The sequence below is a fragment of the Lycorma delicatula genome, chromosome 4, assembly GCF_047948215.1.
Source record: "Lycorma delicatula isolate Av1 chromosome 4, ASM4794821v1, whole genome shotgun sequence".
Classification (NCBI taxonomy): domain Eukaryota; kingdom Metazoa; phylum Arthropoda; class Insecta; order Hemiptera; family Fulgoridae; genus Lycorma; species Lycorma delicatula.
In genome coordinates this window covers 87747223-87771807 of record NC_134458.1, presented here as the reverse complement: position 1 = coordinate 87771807, position 24585 = coordinate 87747223, and the positions used below count along the sequence as shown (strand labels likewise).

Here is a 24585-nt window from a genome sequence, read left to right as displayed (position 1 = left end):
TTCTCTAGTCATTTGGCTGTTTAATTAATGAATAACCTTTCTATGGTACTTATCTAGAAATAATTTGACAGAAATGTTACCAGCTTGAGCTTATGATATAATTTTTTTTATATTATTTTACATCAATTTTAATAGAACATGAGAAAATGCACTGCTAAAATTTACTAATGCAACCATTTATGTGTAAAAGTGCAAAGTGAATCATTTTCTGTTGTAAGAAATAAACTTGAATTGAAATGAAAATTTAAATTTAATTAGTAGAAAATTTGCAAGCAAACTGAGTATACTCTTGTACCCTGAAATACTTTGTTACCATATAGCATTCAAAACCATTTGTTGCAATACATATCATTTCTTATATTTTATTTTTTTTTTAATTACTTTTTTTACTTCTCAAATATATATATATTTTTTTAAATTGTTTTCATTATTTCCAAACAATTTTTTTTTAATACTATTTTGTTATAATTATGATTTTAATGGATAGAATTTATTATTTATTAACTACAGTACTTTCATCCAAAAAAAGCTAGGTTTTAAGATTGTGTGTTAAAAAATACTGGATGAAAAAAATTGACTTTTATACCACAATAACCCTCATTTTATTCTACTTCATTCCTGAGACTTTCAATTAATTTAAAGAAAATCCTTACCACAGTAAACTTCTTTTTAGGATCTTAAACAGTTTCCTTCTTTGTCATTATTAGCCCATAAGAATATTAAAATTTACATATCTCTAGCAATATCATCTCTCACATATGTCATTTTTAACATACTGATGAAAAGCTGAAACAGCTATTGTTCTACATTTCTTAAAGACATGTTGAACTGCTGATTTCTAGGACAGAAAGTTAGAAAAAAGATAAAATAAAAACTTAGATTTCTGTACGAGTAAAAGTCATTTCATGTTTTTTTTTTTTTTTTCAATTAGCAACAGCAATAATATTTGGTAAAGGTTTATGCTACATATATAGTAATCACAATGCTTCTACTGTTTGTGATTCATGTTTATTGTTACTGAACAGTAATTACATAACTTTTTTCTTGACCCAAGAAAAAGTTATCACAGGAATATTCAGCAAACACGTACAATGATTTCTTATTTACTGTAGATAAACATGTGCACAAGACAGTGATTATCATTTTGCAACAAAGAAAAACATTTAAGTATATATATTAGACATATACATTATAGACAGGTGACTTTATTGCATAATAATAAACGACAGTAATTACTTTAGTTTTGTGCTGTCATCAGGTGATGAAAGTAAATCAATCAGCACTTCATTATAGAGTTCTAAAAATGATACCCGAACAGTGAAATTTAGATCTGCTTGGTGCAGTTCATCAAACAGATGACTGAGGCAACGAGGAATTATGCCGCAATCTCGATCCTGTAACAATTAAGAATATAATATTGACAACAAAATCTATCAAATGAATGTTATGAAATAAATTTAATTAGGCCAACATTATTAAATGATTATATAATAATTATGTACAATTAAATATTTGTGAAAGCTTATAAAAACAAACAATATTAACAGAAATTAAGCTTATCACTGAATAGCTGTCATTTCTTTAATGTCAAAATTATTAATATCAATTCATATTTTCTACATAAAAAAGAACAATTTTACATCATTATTAATGTTATAAATTATTTAAAGCTAAAATAAATATCATTAACACTAAACGTTTTAGAAAAGCAGTAACAAGTTCAAAAATGTCTTTGGCAGAGAATACAGGCAAATATTAATACTTATACCAAACTGAAGCCCCTACTTACTATAAATATAGATATAGATGTTCAACAAATGGAAATTAAGATTTCACAGAATTAACATTACATTAGTAAAATTAATTTTGTTTCAAGGAAGGCCAACTTCAATATTTAGAAAAAACATCAATAAAAAAAATAAAACTAAAAAAATTTTAAGGAATCTCAAATTTTTCACAAGATACTGAAAGAATAATAAATTTATGGATATCTTCTAAAATAGAAAAAATTAAAACTGGAAATAATCATATAATATGACAACTAATAGTGGATAGGATTATGTCTAATTGACCATACACAAAATATTAAACATATATTGAAAGGATATCTCCTTAATGTGACCAATCACAATTCCAAACCTTTTTGTTCTTTTGCAGAAGCAGTAAGCTTCAAGAAAACAATCATTAGTAGTAATGACATTCCAAGTTATGGTACTCATAGTTGTATGATCCAACCAAAGTTTTAAACTGTAATCAATGAAGAAACAAGGGTCTTTCAATAATTAAACAGATAAATGAGTATAGAAAAATTATTATATATTCAATGACATGACATTAACATTACTTTTCAACATAATCTCTGCTCTGTTTAGTCACTTGCCCCATCTTTCTGTGACCTTTGTTATTCCAGTAGTAAAGAATTGTTCACCTTGGTGTCTGAGCCAGTCTTGTACCTCACTGTTACCAAATTGGTGCCACGTAAAAACTCCACTGAGAATAAAAAAAAATTTGATGGAGCAAGATTGAGACTATAAGGTAAATGCAGCAACACCTCACAACCCAACTTTTGAATAACTTCTCATATCTTTTGAATGGTTCAAAGATGTTATCATGCAAAGAAAAAGATGTATAATTCTTAATATACCTTAATGCATTTATCATGCATTCTGAGAGAACCAGGGCATTCCCTCCTTACTGTGGATTTCACTTTATTTTCTAGCATGTTGCAGTAGCATTCACTATTGATTGCACATGTTATCCAAGTAATTGCAATAAACTGGGACTTTATACACCCAAAACACCATTAACATTACATTACCAGCTGACATGAAGGTTATAAATTTTTTCTTGCTGGTGAACACAGATGTTTACATTCTGTTCTCTGATGTTTAAATTCTGGCTCAATGTGATGATTTACCTTCTGGTAAAAACTGATGTTAAGTTCCATACAAATGTGAATTCCACTGGTCTTCCAGTGGAAGTTATGACTAAGTCTTTCCATATAATAAAAATCGGTGACACTTATTCTGCCCGATATTAATTGTTTAATCCACTTATAAAAATTTGCACATTTAATACACATTTTACCACACTGTTTTAACATCCGTGATTGAATTTCAGCCAGTTTTATACCTTCAAAAAACAAAAATCTTATCACAGTACAGCATTCTTCCACGATACATTCTTCTAAGCAGAAAGCATTTTGAAATAAACAAGAGAGGTTATAGTAATGAGAATTCTTTTCAAAGAGCTGATATTTTCTGTCAGGGATGCCTATTTGTATGTCAGACAGTTTCGGTTTATTCTATTAAATACATTTTTCCGCTGTTTCCATTTGTCTCTAATTATTGAACAACCCTCGTAATTAATAAATCAAAATTTTCAGGACAACGCTAGTTTTGTTTAATACAAATGTATATACTTCAAGTTTTAAAATAACCATACATCAAAATTCTTTTCTGCTTGAAAACTCTGATTCTCCAAAAGAAAAAACTAACTTTTTTAAGCTGGCTCATATGATCCTGTTTTTAATGAAATAATTGTTTTTTTCTTACTTAAGTATATATAAACACGGTATTATCAGAAAACAATCCAGTAAAAATATCACCACTTTGTTTAAGAATATATGAAATACTATTTTTACTCAAAATAAGTGAGTTTAATCACATTATATAATCAGTTATAAATTTTCTCTTATAGAATGGAATATTCAATAACAACTAATAGGTGTGTCAATTAACTAATAATATACACCTTAACAAGTAATTAGTAATTTGTTATAAGCTCTTATCGGTCAAGTATTCTAAAATGTTTTCCATAGCATGCAGTCACTCATAGACACAACATTTGGCACTTCAATAACCCACTAAGCTCACAATTCAAACGTCCTTTAAAAACTTTTAGCTCAATCATATTTGTTCCAATCAAAAAATGACATACCTACTTTTATAGTAAAATCTTATTCTCTTTAACATAATGATGTTAATTTTTACCAAACTCAAATTACCTAAGTAAAATTTTTTAAACATTATGGCTGCTACTTTCATTCATAAAAATAATGCAATCATTGAATTTGTCAGCTTACTGGATTATTAATTCTTATGTTATTTACAATATTTTTCAAAATTTTCTGTTAGTTTGTACTTTTTCTGAAAGAAAGATAAAACTTCATTCCATTACTAAATCAATATTTTTCATTTTATAGTGATAAATGTAATTATTTTTCCAACTAGTTTCAATTGTTACAATTCTTTTACAGATTCTAAATTATTGTCATGATTTTTACAGGTTGGTTATTTTATCAAGTATTGAAGTTAATATTAAGTATTTATGCTAACATTTTTTAATGTTTTAAACTGAAGATGACTGTATCTTCAAAATGTTGCTGTACAGTAACTAATAAATTGCAAGCTTAATCTAGGCTATGGGAATTTTTTGAAGATCAATAAGTTAATTATAAGAAGGCGTAAGAAATATTTAAAAACATTATTCTGCATACAATAAAATGTACTAGCACAGTTGCCAATTAAAATACTGTTTATGAATTAGATCTGAGAATATACACAAATACATGTAAATTTATATAAGATAAATATATGAGGTTTGATAAAAAAATATGCAGAATGTTTACATTTTCCAAGCTATATGAGTCCAATTGTCACAAATTCTTTTTTGTTGTTTTTATACACTGTCCCTAATGTATGTTTATATTAGTAGTCATATTGGACACTTATTGATGACTTTCTAAAAGGCTACATGTGTTTTCGTATGGTCTGCGATTTTTAACTTATAGAAAAATGGAACAAAGCTTGCATTAAATTTTGCTTTAAGAATGGAATAAAGTGCAGCACCACATTGGAAATGTTGAATGTTGGCTTTGGTGATTCTTCTATGAATAAAACAAGCGTTTACTATCAAATCACCATCAGAGTCAATAAGGATTACTACCTGGAAGTTCTACACCATTTGCATGAAACAATCTGAAGAAAACACTTGGATTTGTGGAGTAAACAATTCATGGCAATTGCACCATGATAATACACCTGCTCACACTTCACTGCTTGTTCGTGAATATTTGACAAAAAACAGCATTGTTAAGATGCCTCAGCCTCTGAATTCACTAGACATGACTCCCTATGACTTCTTCCTATTCCCCAAACTGAAAAAATCATGAAAGACATTTTGCCAACACTGAAGGGATAAAAACAGAATCACTGAAGGAGCTAAATGCCATACTGAAATTGCGTTCCAGAGATGCTTCAAATTTTGGAAAAAACGCTGGTACAAATGTATTATATCTGAAAAGGAGTACTTTGGAAGTGACAAAGTACTTCATCAAATCAATATTGATAAATAAATATTTTTTTGAAAAAACTAAAATTCTACTAAAATTTTCTTATCAACTCTCATTTCTGAATAAGTTTTATATTTTCTAGCAGAAATCTTTAGCAACTTCATTTAATATTTTTAGCTGTTTGTTAGAAACTTTATTAGATGATTGTATTTAAATTATTTTTTCTACAACCTGTCTAAATTATCACAAAATCTAAATCAGTTAAGTCAAAATTAGTAAATTTTAGAGTAATTATTCAATACATACTAAAAGAAAATACATACATTTTCCCATGTCAAACTTTTATCAGATGTCCTTTCCCCCTCCATAGTGTATGTCTTTCCACTTCCAGTCTGTCCATATGCAAATACTGTACAGTTGAATCCGGATAACACCTCATTAATTACATGTTCCATAACTGCTTTATATACTTCAATCTTAAATAAAATTGAACACTATAGTAAATAAATAGTAAAATTTACTATAGTCAATAGTAAATAAAAAAAAAAACAAATTTAGTAAAAAAATCATTACAGTATGAACTTAAGTAATGAAAGAGAAAACCTTTAATTGCAACTGAAAAAAATGATTATTAACAGATTTCACTAAATAATTTGTGTAACTTACTTCTAAGAATATTTTTATTTACAAGAAAAAAATAGTAACTTTATGTTTGTACCCCGCAATTTGCCATAGTACATAGAGAGATGCTCGGCAACCTGAGATATGAGCACATGTTTCACCCTGAAGGTACCCTACGAATCCTATTACAAGGTGAGGCATAATGGAAGATTGTGGAAATATTCGTCAGGATGGTCATGAGAAAGCTGCATTTATATGAGGAGTCCCGCAGAGGAGAATGGCACCGGAAGGCTCGAGGGCGGACATGTTCTCAGCTGAGTGCCTAGGAGATCCTCCGTACGTGTGGTGGTCGCCTGGATGCGATAAGGCCAGGGACACTCTGCTCGTACGTCTGATGGTGGCCACTGTTAAGTGGTGTGACTATTTGAGATTTCTGTCTTGACTGCTGTGTGGGTGTGTATAGCACGAGTGTTGTGGTTGTTAGAAGCTTTGTCCAGTTTTCTGCATGGTTCTTGTGCGATGTTGTTTGTGTTTGCATTTGACGTGCTGTATGTGTTGTTTCCAGTGATGTTGTTTGTGTGGAGTGTCACATCCTGTTGGTTTGTTATGACTGTGTGTGTGTGTGTGTGTGTATGGGTGATTCCCCCTTCTTCTGATGAAATGCTTTTATAAGCAGTACCAGGAAGGGAAGAAGCCAGGGGTGGAGGTTTAGTTGGTAGTACACAGGTATACCTACACCCTTGGTTATAACTGGTGGAACCTGTTAGTGAGCCCAACACTGCTTAGGCACCCATAAATGGAGTTCATCCACCTCTTAAAAAAAAAAACTTTATGTTTGTACAACATGCAGAATAAAAATTGAATTATTGGCTCTGACTGTCCAAAAAAAATTGTATCATTTCTCTACTAAATTATTCATCAGACTTTAATACAATTTAAAAGTTTAAATCTTTAAAAAGCTACAATAACTATTTTTAGACTTTTAAAATGGGTCATTCCAACTTAAATCAACAAGCCTCACAATTTGACCACTACCAATTTTAATAAAATTCACAGATTGATCATATCTATAAAGTGATAAGAAAAATATTTTTCCATATTTTTCAGTCACTCAGGTTTTGTGTAGGACCCCATAAAAAAGTGAAAAATTGCAAAAAGCAAGGTTCAGGTAATTACAAAAAACTAATTCTCTCAGATCCTATAAGAACTAGAAAGCTCAATTTGGTGTCAGTTTAAAGCTCTTGGATTGGGCTTTCATGTGATATATCACTTGGCAAGATTTTATGACATTAATAGTTCAAGGTAACCAAAAGATTTATTTGACCTTGAATTTATCCAAAAGTAATTTTTTTTAAATTTGAAAAATTTTTGCTTCCTAATGTGTTGTACATGTAGTAAATATTTCATAATGGGATTGCAATGTGATCATAGTGAAATAAAAAATATAATAAACTTGTACACACCACTTAACTGCAATTTGTATAGCTTCTAAAGATATTTACAAAAGAATTACAGTGTACACTTCCTTTTACAACTTCTGGTTAGCATTGTCCACTTCTTGTTTTGAGAGGTTATAAAATCTTCCTGTTGAATTTACCCTGGGATCTACTTTTGAGATAACATCACTCCTATGTACATTAAGAACATTCTCAGTCTGGGTAGAGGAAGGAAGGTGAAGGTCCATGTGGATGTAAGATCTTCATCTTCACTGTTTGATTTTCATTTGAGTCTAGAATGCACCCCAACCACCAGTGTCCATCATATCTGCAGATCAAGAAGCCAACCATTTCTGTGAATTCAAAATCATCCTCAATATTTGTTGTGCTTGCTACTGTTGAGTTGTTAGAAAATGAAAGCACCCTCACTTGTACCTGATTCTTGTTCAGTGAAACAAAAGAGTGAAGTTTCTGAATACCTGGTACAGTTCTTGCTGCCATCGCCCTACTCTTCAAAGCCTCTTCTTCTCCTTTATGCTGTTCAATTGTACTGTAATGGGAATGTATTAACTCAATCTGTTCATTTGCCCAGTCATTCAACTGTCATGAAGTCATGATCTGGTTATTGTAGGTCATTTGAAGACGTGCTCTAGTTGCAAGTCTTTTAACAGTCCCTTCCACACCATCACATACACTTTTCCTATGAGATATGGCAAAAAAATGCCACTCTGCTTTGATCCCAACAGAGGTTGAAAAAATTGACACTGTTTTTGTACCGAGAGGCAGCACTATCACTGTAGTAATACATCTGGGCAGCTTGAAAGAGTAAAATAACACGCTTTTCTCAGAAAAGATCCAACTAAAATTGACTTAAGTGGTCCCATGTTGGCCGTAAAAGCATAATAATAATAATAATACATCAGGCTTGGTTTTGTGGTACAATGAGATTGCATGAAACCAAATAATATTTCTGAAAAAGGTGCACTGCTATTGTGTCATGTGTGAGACAGTCAGAAATTATGACAAGAGATGTATGCATCAATGCTTTTGTTGTTGGATTTTGAAAATAGGTTGTGAAGGGGGGTGAACTGTTTGTTGCCTGTGTATTGTTCCAATGGAAACCTTGGGCTACAGCCTGGAGAATGAATGAATAGGTCTCAGTGAAGTCACAGATTACAAGATATTTACCTTCTTTCAGAGATTACTTAAGATGGGTGAGGTAACAGGATTGTTGACTAGCAAGAAATGAGTGTTGAAGAAGTTTTGGAAGTTTTTCACAAAGTATACTGAATTCTTCAGTAGGTTTGACTAATGTCTTGAGAGATGTTCTTTTTTCAACTTGTATTCGCTGTTTGTAGGATATGTTTTCAATGCAGTTGAGCTCAAAAGCTTCCTCAATCCTTCCCTTGACTTCTTCAAACCCAGGACAATTTTTGCAATTTCCAAAGTAGCAAGCTTCAGATGAATTAGCACACTAAATACATCATAATATCTATGTAATATTTAATTGGTCTATCACTTCTACCATTTCTTTCATTCTATAATGCATAACCATAAGTTTTGCATTTTGGTGTGTTGTACATACACAAATAATGCGGGTTCCACTTGCACCTGCAAGAACACAGTACTTAGGCCTGAGTTCACAGAACTTTGAAGATCCTACTTTTAGCAATGGATACCACTGTTTAAATAATGCAAAAGCTTCACGGAGATTACACAGAATTAATTTTTTCTGAACATGCTCTCGTCTTCCATTTATCTTAAGAGAAATAAGATTTTTTTTGGCATCATTCAACTTATTTCCTCACTCTCATACAGATCAGTTACTTTTCTGCTGTTTCAAAATCTAAAGTTCAACCAGGTTAAGGATCAGGGACATGACATGACATCTTTTTCTTTAACCAGGCTTTTAGCTTTCCTTGCAGTGTAGTCTGATACTCCAAATTCATCTTGAATGTCTTTTAAAGTCCAGCTTTTAGGAAACGTTGTCAATATCTGCATCCTGATGCTCTTATCATCTGTCATATTAAATTTTTCCTTCAACTGGTTGATAATTTCATGTCAGAGGAGAGAGGAATAGCATCTCATTCAGAATCTGAATCCATGTTCAATATTTTGCTTTTGAACACTACTACTGCTTTCTTAAGCTTTTCCTGTGGGTATTTTCTCTCACATAGTCATTTTTTCTGAATAGGTGATTTATTTAAAACAATCAAACTTTTGTTCAGAGAATTTACAGCTTCATCTTTTTCTCGGGGAACACAAAGGATCTAATTGTTAAAATTCTTCATTGGAAGAAGATTCTTCAGCATTATGTTTAGCAGATGCATCTAACTGTTTGAGACAAGTATCACAAATTTTATAATCTTGTTTAAGAAAAGTAAACATTTGCACCATGTTCTTTCTTACATTTCTCAGGTTTTTCTTACAGGAATTATGACTTGACTTTTCAAATGGATTGTAACAGTACATTTTACTTGAGGCTGTAGAAGTTGATGTTTACATACTGGTCACTGTATTCTAGTCCAAGGCTGTGATGAATTAGTCATACAACTCCAAACCTGTAGAAAAAGGCAAGCTCAATTAACAAAGAGAGACTGAAATATCTGAAAAAATTTTTTTTCATCACTTTATATTTACGATCAATCCTCTTTGGGAGTATACCACTGAATCTTCTTTTCCAAGAGGTGATCCAGACTGATTACTTTACTTGTCTCAACAGGATGAAACATGTACATTCTTTTGCTAGCACTAGGAGTGCATATCATGACATGCTACTCTTCCGCCTAATCAAGTGACCCAGTCTAGGAGAGTGGAAGAGGATTTTCATTGATTGAAACTCAATTATCAATTGCCACATAGAGGAAACAAATGAAATATTCTGCTGTACCTAATTATTACAAAATTATTTTTTAACATGATCCCATTGCAATCCCATTATGAAGCGTTTATCACATGTACAACACATTAGGAAGCAATATTTTTTTTCAAATTTTTAGAAAATATACTTTTAGATATAACATATTCAAGATCAAATGTTTTTGGTAACCTTCAACTATTAATATCACAAAACCTTGCCAAGTGATAGAACATATGAAATCCCATTCCAAGAGCTTTAAAATTACACCAAAATGAGTTCTCTATCTCTAATAGGAGCTGAGAGTTTTATTCTTTTGTAATTACCCATACCTTGCTTTTTACAATTTTTTTTTACTTTTTTACGGGATCCTACACAAAAAACTGAGACTGAAGATTCTGAAAAAAAAATTTTTTTTTCATCACTTCATGGGCAGAGCCAAATCTGTAAATTTTATTTGAATTACTGGACATAAATCTGAGAAGTACATTTATTTTCATTGATTTTATGTGGAATGACCCAATAAGATGTGTAAAATTAATAATACTAATAATAAGAATCTAATAAATTATACCATAAATGAACAAACAGTAGCTTATCAATCCATTTAAAAATTTCAGCACTACCAGTATATCCCACAACAAACAAACCAACATTAATTCAACAGTAATAATAAAAATAATGAATACCTGTTTACACTGAGGACCAAAAACTTTATCAAACACAAACGATTTCTCAGGTTTTCCTTTTCCATCAACAATTTTAACTTCTTTATCATTAATGCAATTAATAACTGTAAATGATTTCTGTTGCTTCTCTGTATCATTAATAGGTCTATAAAAAAAAATCACCACTAATAATAAAATTAACAGTTAATAAAAAATAAATAATTTAAAACAAAGCCAGTTACGAAATGAGTGCATCAAAATATTTACTTATTTATATTTGAACGTTTTATAAAAAGATAAAACTGTGGTAGATGAGAGGAAGATGATATTGTTATCACCACAACTTTCTTGAATGTAAATATCAGATTAAAATACATACTAAATTTAAGGTATAGGGTGGCATTTATAAAAACACTACTTACATAAATATAAACATTTTTATTTTACAAATAAATTTTTTACATAACATACATAAATATTTAATTTTACAGTAACATACTAAATCTAAAAACTTAACAATATAAATACTTTATTTTACATTGATGTACATTCACTTTACAAAACTACAAATTTTTAATCATAACCTTAATCATGGGGAAACTATTAATGTAGATAACAATGACCATTTCATTAAAAAGGATCATGATCATGTTTGTGCCATAGACATTCAAGTTTTGGTTTCTTAGTTGGTATCGAATTTTCATCATAATTATCCTCTGTTCATCTCAAACTATCATGACCAAATGGTAGCGTATTTGTTTTTCTCCAGAATGAACAGTTTTTCATCATAAGGCGAAAGCAAAGTTTTAGATAGATAAATGAACTGTAAATATTTTATGATGGTCACTTCTTATGCATTGTGTGTCACTGTTTGTGATCACATTATCAAAGAGGCAATGCTTATAAAGTTCGTGGCTCAGATTTTTCACAATCGATACCTTCAGCACACCTTTTGCTACTTTCTTCTTGTTCTTACCAAAATCAAGAATACTATACATCTTGACATGTAACACTATAAACTCACAAATTGATTTTCCATTTATCTCATCTTTAATTTTATTTTTTTACCAAGGTTTTTGTTATTGGTCAAACTGAAACAAGGATGATCTTGAAGGTAATATGAAGAATCAAATCTATCTGAATCCCTCAAGATATTGTCATTAACATCTTGGGATTGGATTTCATACATTAAGCTATTGGTATCACTCATTAGAAGCTTTATTTTATGTCCGTATCTATTCACCATGTAATCATAATGAAATCGATTCATGATCATTTTGCTAATGTCTAATACTGAAAACCAATGTAGATTGGACAATTCGGGAAGATTTCAGTTTTCTTCAGTCTAATCCCAACATCAGTGTTGTATATGTATTTTACCCTTGGTTTAGCTATCACCGCATCCTGTTATTCATTAGTTAATAAATAAATGTCAATTCTATTTCATGCATTGTCGAGGGATTTCCCGTACACAGCGTTGTTCATTAGTTTAAAGTAATCCTTCTCAAAGCTGTTCCTATCCTCTGCCCTACATAGGGTATTAAAGTCAATATATAGTTGCAACCAACGTGACTGTGAGAATTCAACAACTTTATGTATCTTGATTACAACCAGTCCGAGTTGTGTGAATAATTTGAGGTTTCTGAAATGTAATACATAATGTTCCTTTTCTGAAAGTGTGTCAAACGTTTCAGTACTAGAGAATGCTTTATTGACCTAAGATCGAGCGAAATCATTTCATTGGTTAGGATTTTCCATTCGGGGGCAAGTGGATAATCTTTGTGAAGTTTGTGTAGATAGTCAGAAAACAGTAAATCAACCTCCAAGATGTAGCCTTTCTCCCCATCTTCAATGAAATGAATGTTGAAGTTTTTGAGTTCCTCTTCATTCATCAATCAAAAAACGCCACATGGCAAAGGTTCCACCATAGTGGTTCTGTAGATTGTTAAAATCATAATGCTGTATCCATGTGGTAGGATTGGTGCTGTCATACTCCTCAGGAATCTTGGGGTTATTGGCTTTAGCATATCTATTAGAAATCATGACAACTCCCCCATGTGTACCTTTTTCTATGAAAAGGTACATATCATTATCTGTTAGAAGGTCTAGTTTTTGTTGTATATACTTTAATGTAGCATTGCATGTAAAATGGGGGTTGAGAAAAAGTGGCATGGGTCTAGACCAGATGTATTACGAATACTCTCAAAGACGTCAGATAGAAAAAGAACAACAGAAAGAAGGTAGAGATCATGATATTCCCCTAAGGTACAACAACCGAAGGTATTCCAAACAATTTGAGCATGGTCATAATCTTCTTGGGAAATACTCTCTAATCAGTTTGCTGAAGAATGAAGTAATGGGAGATAGGGTACTTCATCAAATTTACGCTCGTCTGTTATGCGTTCGTACAGGTAAATCCCTTTCTGCATGAGAAGGTAATGTTTGTTTGGGTCAGAGAACATTGTTGATATTCGTTTAAATATTTTGTCCTTGTTGGTGCAACCTCTTGCAAGGTTGTCAACAGGTCTTTCAAGGGATGATGACAAAATTTGATACAAGTCCAGTAACCATAAAGGACCAATTAACAATGACTGGAATCGCTTTGATATATTAGTAATACAGTCTATTTTAAGATTTTTGATGTCTTTGTATTTCCCCAGAACCTAAACGATATAATGGGCATCGTCCCCTCAAAAATTGTGAAAAAATACAGAGATGTGGTATATTCATTTACAGTTCAGGTTATATTCATTGTGCTAGGCAGAGGTTTGGTTTCAGGTTGGTGGTGTTAATTGATACTATAAAAGACTCCAAATCAGCATAAATAGTATACAGTGCAAGCATGAATAATCACGGAATCACATAACACATTCTCTTAACTTGTTAGGATCAGGCATCTTCATCCATTGTAGCCCATGCTGCTTACATTTGATCATATGTTTCTCATGTTTTATTTTGCAACAGCATCGAATGAACTAAATCTGTGCAAACAGAAAGGGCAGTAGTGACAGGTAGTTTTGTGATTTGTCAGTCCAGTCAGTAGTAATGACAATCCATTGTATCCATGTTTGGTGTAAATAAGACAATAATGAAACTTATATCAGTTGTCACCTGCCATTAGTAACAGATGAATCATGTGTGTGCAATTCCGGTGCTCGCTTACATGAACTGGATACATATGGAAATCATTCTTTAAAAATTCATAACTGTAAACATTTATGCTGATTTCTGGGTTCTGCTGCTCAAACCAATCGATATCTTTCATCTTTACAGGGTACTCAATATCAGTCATGTTTAGCTTCCTCACATATATTGAATAAGTGGAAGCATGGTAATTTCTTTCTGCTTGGTCATACAAATAGGCCAAAATTGAAAGAATTTTTTATCGTGAGGATTTTTAATATTGATGACTGCTTTTTTTCTGTGTATTTGAAATGGGAGTTCAACATACAAACTCACACTACCGTGTAGTGGACAGTAACGAACAATATTAAGGACCAAGCGGATAACTTTGTTCAGTACCCACCCACTACCATTTTGGATAAAGTGAGTGAGAATCTCATTGATTTTTTCTACAGACTCTCACCATTGGTCATCAGTTAGGTCATCATTGGTGTCTAACATTAATCACTATTTTTGTTTTTTCATGAAGATTTAAGTTGCAGAACATGACCTCTAACCCTCTTCAGTTCCCACTGTCTTCACCACCTCCACATTGATCACCATGTACCTATGAAAACAAAAGTTATATTAGTGCACAACTTTTGAATACTTTTTAATAGCTGAAAAAAAAGAAAATATTGGTAATTTTAAATGATAATATTTATGTACCCACCATTTAAAGTTGCCATCAAAGCGCATAGCCTCCATCTTCAGGTAGTTCAACATAGATGACTTGTGTTGATGGAGGACTGCTAACACATCAACATATTTCAAGTCCTCCAGATTCCATCTGAGCAGGATGTTAGTACTAAAGGCATGTACAATTTGTGGATGACATTGGTAACTGGAATGTGAAAATATATCAATATTATTTAGAATGTATAATTGTTTACATTTAATGTTTAATTATTTAAAATTTACAATTATTAAACAGTTATTTCACTCACCTGAATAATAATAAACTGATCGGTATAAACTGGTACAGTTTAATGAAGTGTAACCACAATCTTAACGGTTATTTATATATGACTGTTGACCTTGTAGTTGAAATAGCTTTCAAATAGACAAGAACTGATGCAATCTTTTGATCATTGGTGGGGAAGTTCATTATACAAAAGATAATTTTTTGGTGACTTAATTTTTTATTACATTTTTGGCATCATACAAAAAACTTTTTTTTTTTGCACAGGAATTTGTTTTGGCGCCTCAAGATGGCCACCGTGAAATCATAGGGACTGGGGCTTAGGTCACATGACAAAATGCTGGTCCCCGATTGGCTCCTGATGCAGGAGCCCTACTATCCTACTACTCTGGAAGGTTAGAAGATTAAAAAGGCAATGAATGAAAGACAGACAGCAATAATTTAGAGTAAGAGATTAAGAAACAGAAGAAATGGTTCTCTGGAAAAAAGAGGGATAGCCAGAGGAAGAGTAATACAAAAATGCTGTAAATCACAAACACTTTTCAACATATTGTAATACATGCAATACACAGATTTTAAGATTCCTTTAGCTTTCAGAGCAGAAGTGGATTTTATTCACCAGTTGCATTTCAGCTTTGTTTACATTTTTGATTGTAACTTCATTTCCCCTTCGTCCACAACCCATTATGGTAACATAATTGCTAATTAGCTGGTTAGCCATATCCAGATGCCATTTTTAGTCATTTCTCTTGCTATGTTGTTGGAAATATCAGACAGTCCACATAAATTTATCAAATTTTTCAAGAATCAAGACAAGAATACCCAGGGTTCACATTATTATTCAATAATAACTTTCAGAATAATTTTTTTCTTTTTTTGTGGCATTTTCAGTTTTTCACAGTAATTAAATATATAAGTTCAGTTTTCCCTTAAATAAATATGACTATAAATTGATCAATGATGAACTCCAAATTTATTATTAGGAGGGATGGAGTAATTAGGAATGGGTACTTATTTTGAAAATAATTATGATATAAATTTAAAATAAATGCGACTGTTTAAACATGGAAAAAAGCTGTTTTATTTGAAATCTAATAACTTGTACATGTAGAAAGGTACCTTTTTTTATTGTCAGTCGCAATTTGTTTTTTTACAAATTGACTACATATTTTAATTAGTCAAAACATGTATGTACTATATTTAAACCCTTATTTATACACAGAAAAATTAATAACGTTTTAAAATTACTCATGGCCTATTGCTTTCATTATATATTTGTGCTTTTATTTTAACAAGAAGGAAAATGTTGATTCTTGTTTAGAAATAGTAAGTAATCCTATGTATTCCAAGTTAATCACTTTATTTTTGTAAAGAAGAGCTACAATCTTTCTTATCATATCTATTACATACAATTTATATTATGAATGAAGCCAATGCTTTTGTTTAAACAAGAAGAATTTCACTTTAAAAGAAATATAATGCAGTGTTTACCCGCAAATAGAGTTGCAACATTTTTTTTAGATTATCTTATAACATTTGTTTAAAAACTTAATTTATGAACATATTCATGTACAAAGAAGGGTTTTCATTGATTTTCCAAGGTTAAAAAATCCTCTTTATTGTACAAACTAGTCTCTTTATAATTTATTATAAAATTAATAAGACATCCCAAAAATCAAAAGGCAGTGGGAGAAGAAATAATACAGAAGGGGTCCATTTTTATTCAACAAATGATTAAAAATTTTATTGCATCACTATTTTTGATTTTGATGATATTTGGTATATAACTACTCACCTTGTAGTGGCCAAAAAATATTTTTTTTATATTTTTAAAAAATTTCTTTTTTGAGTAATAGACTATTTTCTAACTCGCCAACAGGTAAAAACAGCCGTTTTTGTCACTTTTTCCATGAACTGTAGCATTCTTATTTTACATCATACAGAGATCAAAGAGGGCTTTTTGGAAAGAGTAAAGATGAAACTTCATCATAGTGTACTCAAAATTCATTTTGTTACATAACTAATTCTTGTAATGTTTACTGAAATTACATTTGCAGATCGTTGTTTTTTCAAATTTTGGGCCTAAAATAAATTATGAAGGGCTTAGGGTAAAAGTCCTGTTTTTTACCTTTTAACTCTTAGGTTCTATTAGTACTTATAAAAAAAAATCGGACTGTTAACGCGTGTCCATTAACAAAAAATGGCCACCAAATCGTAAGATTTTGAAAATGTCTCATTTTTGGGGCTCAAAAACCACATGTGGGACAGATGGCAAAATTCTAAAATGTTTACAACAGTAAGTATTTTTTATGTACTTTAAAACCATATAAAAATTTATTTTGTTACTCAAAGGGGTTGACGAGTAATGAAGTCATCAAAACCACTAAAAACACTGTTCTGTCAACTGTGAACAATGTATCCAAAACATTCACAGCATGTATTTTTAGATAATAATGTAGGCCTACTATACAAAATATTTTGATATGTCTATAATGAGATAGCTTATATTCTAAATAGTTTGTTACTTAAAGTATGACTCATACATACAAATTCATGTTTAAACATGAAAGTGAATGGACATGAATGTTTGCGTATTCCTGAATGTAAACATTGTAGAAGGCTCAATTACTGTTTTGATTTCAGTGGATATCTTGTATTGTTGCTAGTGTTAATACTGTGGTTAGGTAATGTAAATTTGTTTATAAAGTAATTTTATTAACAGTGAACTTCTCTTTTATATTTAATTTTATTAATTAGAGACATTTTTATTTTAGCTTGTAGAGAAACTGGGATAATACAAAGTGAGTTGCAATTGGTAGTTTTATAATTTATACTAACTGTATTGTTATTTTAAGAACCCTTACATTTTATAAAAATGGATTATGGAGTGTTCAACTGGCATTAACGCTAAAAGAGTATGTCATAAATTGACTTACATTAGAGCTTCAGTATTGCATGATATTTTGATGACCCATTTAGCTGTCACACTAAACCAATTAAGAAAATCTTTTTGAGAAATATCTTTGACACTTTCAACAAGCAATCCAAATTTAAAATTAATTCCAGGCAGAGCACAGTGAACAAAGTGCTTAAACAAAATACAAAAACCACAAGATGATACAGAAAGCAAACCAGAATGTCAAGATATATTTGAGCCTCAATGTGTTATAGTCGAGTCGGTGAATAAAGCTTGCTCAGCACTTGTCATTTGCCTCGTTAAGGTTCAAAATTATCGAACAGTGCAAAGGAACCAATTTTAAAAAATAAAGTTACAAAAGTAGCAGTCAGTTACCAGTAAATTAAATGATTCTTTTGATTTAAATATCTCTGCAGAAGAAACCAATTTAGTACCTCAAAATTATGCTGATTTAGGTAGGGAATATGAAGAATTAATCATTCAAATAAAGGATAAAATGAAAACAGTTACATCAACCTTGGAAAAAATTAATATTCTAAGTTTATTACCAAGCAGCTAGAGCATTCAAGAAATTCAAAATGAGTTTAGTGTTAGTCAGTATTTAGCCCGTCAATCCAAACAATTAGTTAAAACAAGTGGAATTTTGCCACACATCAGCAAAAAGAAACCCAGTCACATAATTGATGAAAATGTTATTAAATGTGTCCAAGGTTTTTTCAGAATGATGAGCACAGCCAAATGATGCCAGGCAAGAAAGATTGTGTCTCTGCAAGACAAGTTATCGGGAAGAAAATTAATATTCAAAAAAGGCTTATCTTATGTAACTTACACGAATTGTACACAGCCTTCAAAGAAAAGCATAATTTAAAAATTGGTTTTTCAAAATTTGCTGACTTAAAATCTAAATTTTGTGTTCTGGCTGGTGGGTCAGGTACTCTCAATTGCTCTCTCTCTCACCCCCTGTCAATCATCCCCTCCCTCCCACCCGCTCCGCTGCCTGCCTGAACGCCCGCGCATGTGTGTGTAAAACCACCAAAACTCTTATTATCTGATCTAAAAATTAAATTTGATTATAAAATTCTCCTTTCAACCATGGTATGTGATTATGTTGTGAAATGTTGAAAATGAAACGTGCATGCTGTCACAGAGTGAAAAATATCCAGGCACTAATGAAGTGCTCAGATTACTGCAAGAGAGTTGGGATGATTTTGATTCTGAAATTATCTTCAAGCAGTAGGTTTCTGTTGACCGAAGTGAACTAACTACTCAAATTCTTCTATTTCAAGAGTACTTAGATAAACTTACTGACAATTTAAATAATCTGAAAAGGCATCATTTTGTTGCAACGAAACAAGTTAATTTCCTTAACATTAAAAAGGAAAACTTGTTGGAAAGTGAATGTATTGTAATGAAAGACTTCTCTCAAAATTTTTCTTTTGTGATATAGGAAGGTCAGTCATATCACTGATCCAAAACATATGCCACAGTACATCCATTTCTCATATATTTTAAAAAAGAATGAAAATTACAAAGCTAAAGTTACTGTGTGATTATTGAGTACTTGAAGCACAACACTACATCGTTCTTCTGCTTCCAAAAGCAAATTATAAATAAATTAAAAACACTGTTACCACAAGTTAAACAATTTTTTTATTTTTCTGATGGTTCCTCAGCCCAGTACAAAAACAAAAAAAAATGTCATATATTTTTGCTACCATCAAGAAGATTTTGATATCGCAGCTGAATGGCATTTTTTGCCGCATACTATGGAAAAGGACTATGTGATGATATTGGTAGAACTGTAAAAAGGACTGTGACTAAAGCAAGACTGCCTTCAAAGGACAGTCAACAATCAAGTTGTTTCACCATCTGAAATGTACAATTATTGTAAAGATAATATTAAAAATATAACATTTATTTTCTGCTCTTATGTTCAACAGACTGAAGAATGCCTCAGTTCTCATTATCAGGTAATCACAACAGTCCCAGAAACAAGAACCTTTCACAGTTATGTTCCAATAAGTCAGAAATGTATTCCGAAAGTCCAGGCGACCTCTGAATCAGAAACATTTACATTAGTATCGGAACACAAGGACATTAGTGATTCTGATTTCTTTATAGATTTATCAAAGCCAGAATGTAAAAATTATGTCTGCTGCATATACAATGGCAAGTAGTGGTTAGGCGAAGTCATTGAAGTCAAAATACATGAAAATGAAGAGGAATATTGAATACACTTTTTCCATCCGTAGGGTCCTGGTACTTCATTCAAGAAATCATTGAGAGATAATCAAGCATGAGTTCAAATGGAAAATATTTTAAACATTCTCATGTCTTGAGAGTTTTTCTATCAACTACTGGAAGTGGAAACAACATTACACCAAACATGAATGAGGACTTATCAGTTGTACTCAATAAAAAAATGGCAGGAGCACTAAGTTATGTTAGTTAAGTTTGTTATCAAACAGTGCAAAATCTATTCATAACTTCCATTAGCAGGAATAAAATAAGGTAGTGAACTGAACAACTTGTTAATGTTTTTGAATTGTTTATCTGTTTGTAATTATTATTTATCATTCTGTAATTGACTATTTATTAATTATCAATTTATTCACTGAAATCAGTTTAGCTGTAATTTATAATCTGAAAAAAATACATAACATCAGTATTTTATAACATTGTTTACAGTTAGAAAGAACGATGCTTTTAGTGGTTTTGTTGGCTTCAATACTACTCATCAACCCCTTTGAGTAACAAAATAAATTTTATATGGTTTTAAGGTACATAAAAAGTACTTAATGCTGTAAACATTTCAGAATTTTTCCATCTGTCCTACAAGTGGTTTTTGAGCCCCAAAAAAAAGACACTTTCAAAATCTTACGATTTAGCAGCCATTTTTTTTAATGAAGGACACTTAGTAACAGCCCAATTTTTTTTTAGTACTACTCTTAAGTACTACTTAAGAGTTAAAAAGTAAAAAACAGGCCTGTTACCCTAAGCCCTTCATCATTTATTTTGGGCCCAAAATTTGAAAAAACAACAATTTTTAAATGTAATTTCAGTAAACAATACAAGATTTGGTTATGTAACAAAATGAATTTTGAGTAACTAAGATGAAGTTCCATCTTTACTCTTTCCAAAATTCCTTTTTGACCCTCTGTACGAATGCTACAGCTCATAGAAAAAGTGATGAAAATGGCTGTTTTTACCTGTTGGCGAGTTAAAAAATAGTCTATTACTCAAGAAAGAAATTTTTTTTAAATATAAAAAAAATATTTTTTGGCCACTACAAGGTGGGTAGTTATATACCAAATATCATCAAAATCAAAAATAGTGATGCAATAAAATTTTTAATCATTTGTTGAATAAAAATGGAATACCTCAGAAATTAAGCAACAATATGACCATGCAATGTTGAGAAAAGCAGAACAGAAAATTACAATTCATAATGAAGAGTATCATTAAAGTTGGAAAAGAGTTAACTTACAGTGAAGATAATCTTTTATTTTAACCATAATGAGCATTTGCTGTAGATTGTAATTTAAAACAAATTTGAAAAAATAAAACAAAGATCTTAATCTAGATATGCCTGCAAAACAAATTCAAAAATAAAAATGACAATCTACATATTTTACAAATGAAATTAATAAAAAAATTCTTAAATTTCAGTGTTATTTCATTGAGGGTGGGCTAAAAAGGTCAAGGATCCATTAAGACATGAGAAGAGCTGGGTGGTCTGTGAAAACATGAGTTAATTTATTTTGGGGGTAGAAAAATGTAAAGATATAGTATTTATTACAATCAATTAATTTAAATACAACAAAAATTATTAATTAAAACTCACTAAAATCCAGTATTTATGCTTTTAGACTGTAATACATTTTGAACAGTTACTATAGTTTTAAAATATTTAATTATGAAAGGATTAATCAATGTGAAGGCAGAACAACTGACATAAAAAAAACCAATACGGAGAACAATAGGTTTACACTGATCTCCTACTTATCTATATACTGGTGAATAAAATCTCAATGTCATATTCAGAAATGTACCTCAATTTGACCAAATTTTTATAAACACCAATAACAAAAATTATCAAAATTAATAGTACATCACTTTATCCAATTGATCTTTCTGCAGCTTGTGATATCATCCAAACCATAAAATCTCTTCCCTCAAGATAAAAAGCAGTCCTGCCAACCATTTACAAAACCAACACACAAGCAAAAGTAAGTAACTGTTATAATCATTAAAAATTATTACTTTAAAATTTTTAAAAATTGTGCTTCTCCAATCATCCTTTCTGGAATCTAATACAGATATTAAAAAATATGTTAGGATGGATGTTGGTAGTACTTAATTAAAGTGAAAAACTTACCTTGATCTAACAAATACTTGAATATATTCCCTTTTTTCCATCTTCAATATTATTACCCAGGACTGAAAAAAATATTAATTAAAAATTAAACAACTATCTCATAAAAAAAAGTATGGCATTAAATAACTGTAACAGAAAAATTTACCTCACAATGACAGAATTTCCTAATTTAGAAGTAAAAAATCTCTATACAATTCAGAGTTTATCAGAGGAATGAGGATAGGGAGACTTGACTTGAATCAACCACAATTGTCAGACTGCCACATTGTTGACATAACTTGATCCTACATTTTCTCTCTTTCCCTCTCTCAAATAGTTGATAAATTATACTAGTCAGAAAAAAAAAATTTGTGTATCTGGAATCGTACATGGTGATTTAAACTAATTTTGGAGTGCTGAATTCAAAACTGTTATCAGAATTTGTATATGTCACATATTTTGCAAATATACAATTTATTTACTAATAAATGCATAATAACTGTGAAATCAATATTTAAAAAACAATTATTTATGTGAATTCATTTAAAATTTGATTAAATCAACTAAATTTTTCTTTACTCAGACACAGATAAATAAAAATACAATACAATTTTAAAATAACAGTTTCTTAAAGTTTAAACCATGGGAAATGTCTTTAAAATGACAGTTTTTAAAAGATTAAATCACTGGAATTGCCATACCTTTAATTTTCAAAATATGTTGACAAACTTTTTCATTTGAACAATGTTTGATCAGTTTCTCTAAAGAATATTATTCATCGTTTCAGGATCCCAATTTCCTTTTTACCGATGCTCCATGGTCAGAATATCCTGATGGAAACGCTCACCTTGCACATCTCTGCCAGAGCCCAAATTTTTGAGAAAAGAGTCTATGTGGGAAAGTAGGAAATTAATTTTTAATGACATCCTATATCCTAAACATTTATAGTTTGCTAACAGCTTATTAACAAAAAAAAAATAATTGTTTTCATCTTTTCTGTTGCGTAAAAAAAATCCTCCAACAATGTCTCTGAAGGACTTCCATGCAGCAAGTTCACATTCGCTAAGCTTTATTGCCAAAAGTTGAGTCCTTAAGCAGTTTCTTGATTTGCAGACTGATAAATACACCCTCCTTCAGTCCTTCAGCTTACCATCACTCAATTTAGGAAAACGCATTTTTAAATGGTTAAATCCTGGTCAATCATTGTCTAGTGCCTTTAAAAGACTTTTCATAAGTCTGAGTTTTAAATGAAGTGATGACAATATGATTTTACCTCTCCCCCCCTATTAATTGTAAAATGTAAAATGCTTTACATTTTTTCTAACAGCTACAAAGTTCTGCCGCAATCGCCAGTTCTTTACTTGGTAATGACTATCCCCAAGACAAACAAAACAACAATATTTCGTAAACCCACCTTGTAAACCAATAAGTAACACAACTTTCAGAACACTGCATACTTGCCACATACACTCTTTGTATTTTATTGCTTCTAATATTGATACCATAGTTTCTTTCATGTTAACTGCATCAGCTAATGGAATGGATAGCTGTTTGTTACTGTTATGCAATAAAACTGCTTTCATGCTAACTTTAGAAGTCAATAAAACAACACCATTCTTTAGGAATATGCTGAATTCCAAGCTCTTTCATCAGGCCATCAACATCAGTACAAACTCACAATGAATTTTTCTCTAATAAAATAAGTTGAAAGAGTTTTATTTCATGTTCTAAACATAGTAACTTTTGTTTTTTTGCCAAATGATTCCACTGTTGCAGTCTAGACTCCAGAAGTTCTGCTTGCTGTTTGATATCTTTAAATCGCAAACTAAATCATTAAGTTCATGTCATTGAATTAAGTGAGGAGATTTCTAATCAGATACAGGAAGAAATTCTTCAACATCCTCTCCTTCATTTTCAGATTGTTCATCTAGCAATGTCGGATTAGATGGTGGTACAAGTAACTCTTCTCTCCATATGGTACCGGCTTTAGAGCTGAGGATACATCTGCATACTATGAACTTTCTATTTTTGAATTAAAATCCAAATATATGTCATATAAAAGTAGTAGTCGGTGAAGTGGTCCTTAGGTTCACATCAAACCACAGGTACAGCAAATGGCATGGCTCGTCATTTCCCAATCACTCACTGAGCACGATATGCAAATAACATGAGGCACCACATTTTATCTTGATCATAGAGTGCACAATCAAAATAAAATTTACAAGCTGTTTCTATCAATTCAGAAATAGTCTTTCTTTGAGATTTAGGCGTAAGTTTACCACAGACATAACAAAAATTGTCTGGACGATTTGAACAACCACAAACTTTTGCAGAAGCCATGTGAAGTAAATA

The 24585-nt window shown here is 31.0% G+C and overlaps 1 protein-coding gene across 1 annotated transcript in view; it reads right to left on the bottom strand.

Moving 5' to 3' along the window:
• LOC142322668 (kinesin-like protein KIF11) overlaps nucleotides 1–23816 on the bottom strand; it is an 86193-nt gene extending 62377 nt beyond the window's left edge. Inside the window, exons 1-5 of the mRNA XM_075361744.1 lie at nucleotides 23547–23816; nucleotides 22255–22316; nucleotides 10897–11041; nucleotides 5617–5769; nucleotides 1237–1394 (exon numbers count right to left, since the gene is read on the bottom strand). Of these exons, the coding sequence (XP_075217859.1) occupies nucleotides 1237–1394; nucleotides 5617–5769; nucleotides 10897–11041; nucleotides 22255–22316; nucleotides 23547–23816 (788 nt within the window). The remainder of the gene's footprint in view (nucleotides 1–1236; nucleotides 1395–5616; nucleotides 5770–10896; nucleotides 11042–22254; nucleotides 22317–23546) is intronic.
• Between the last annotated feature and the right edge of the window lie 769 nt (nucleotides 23817–24585).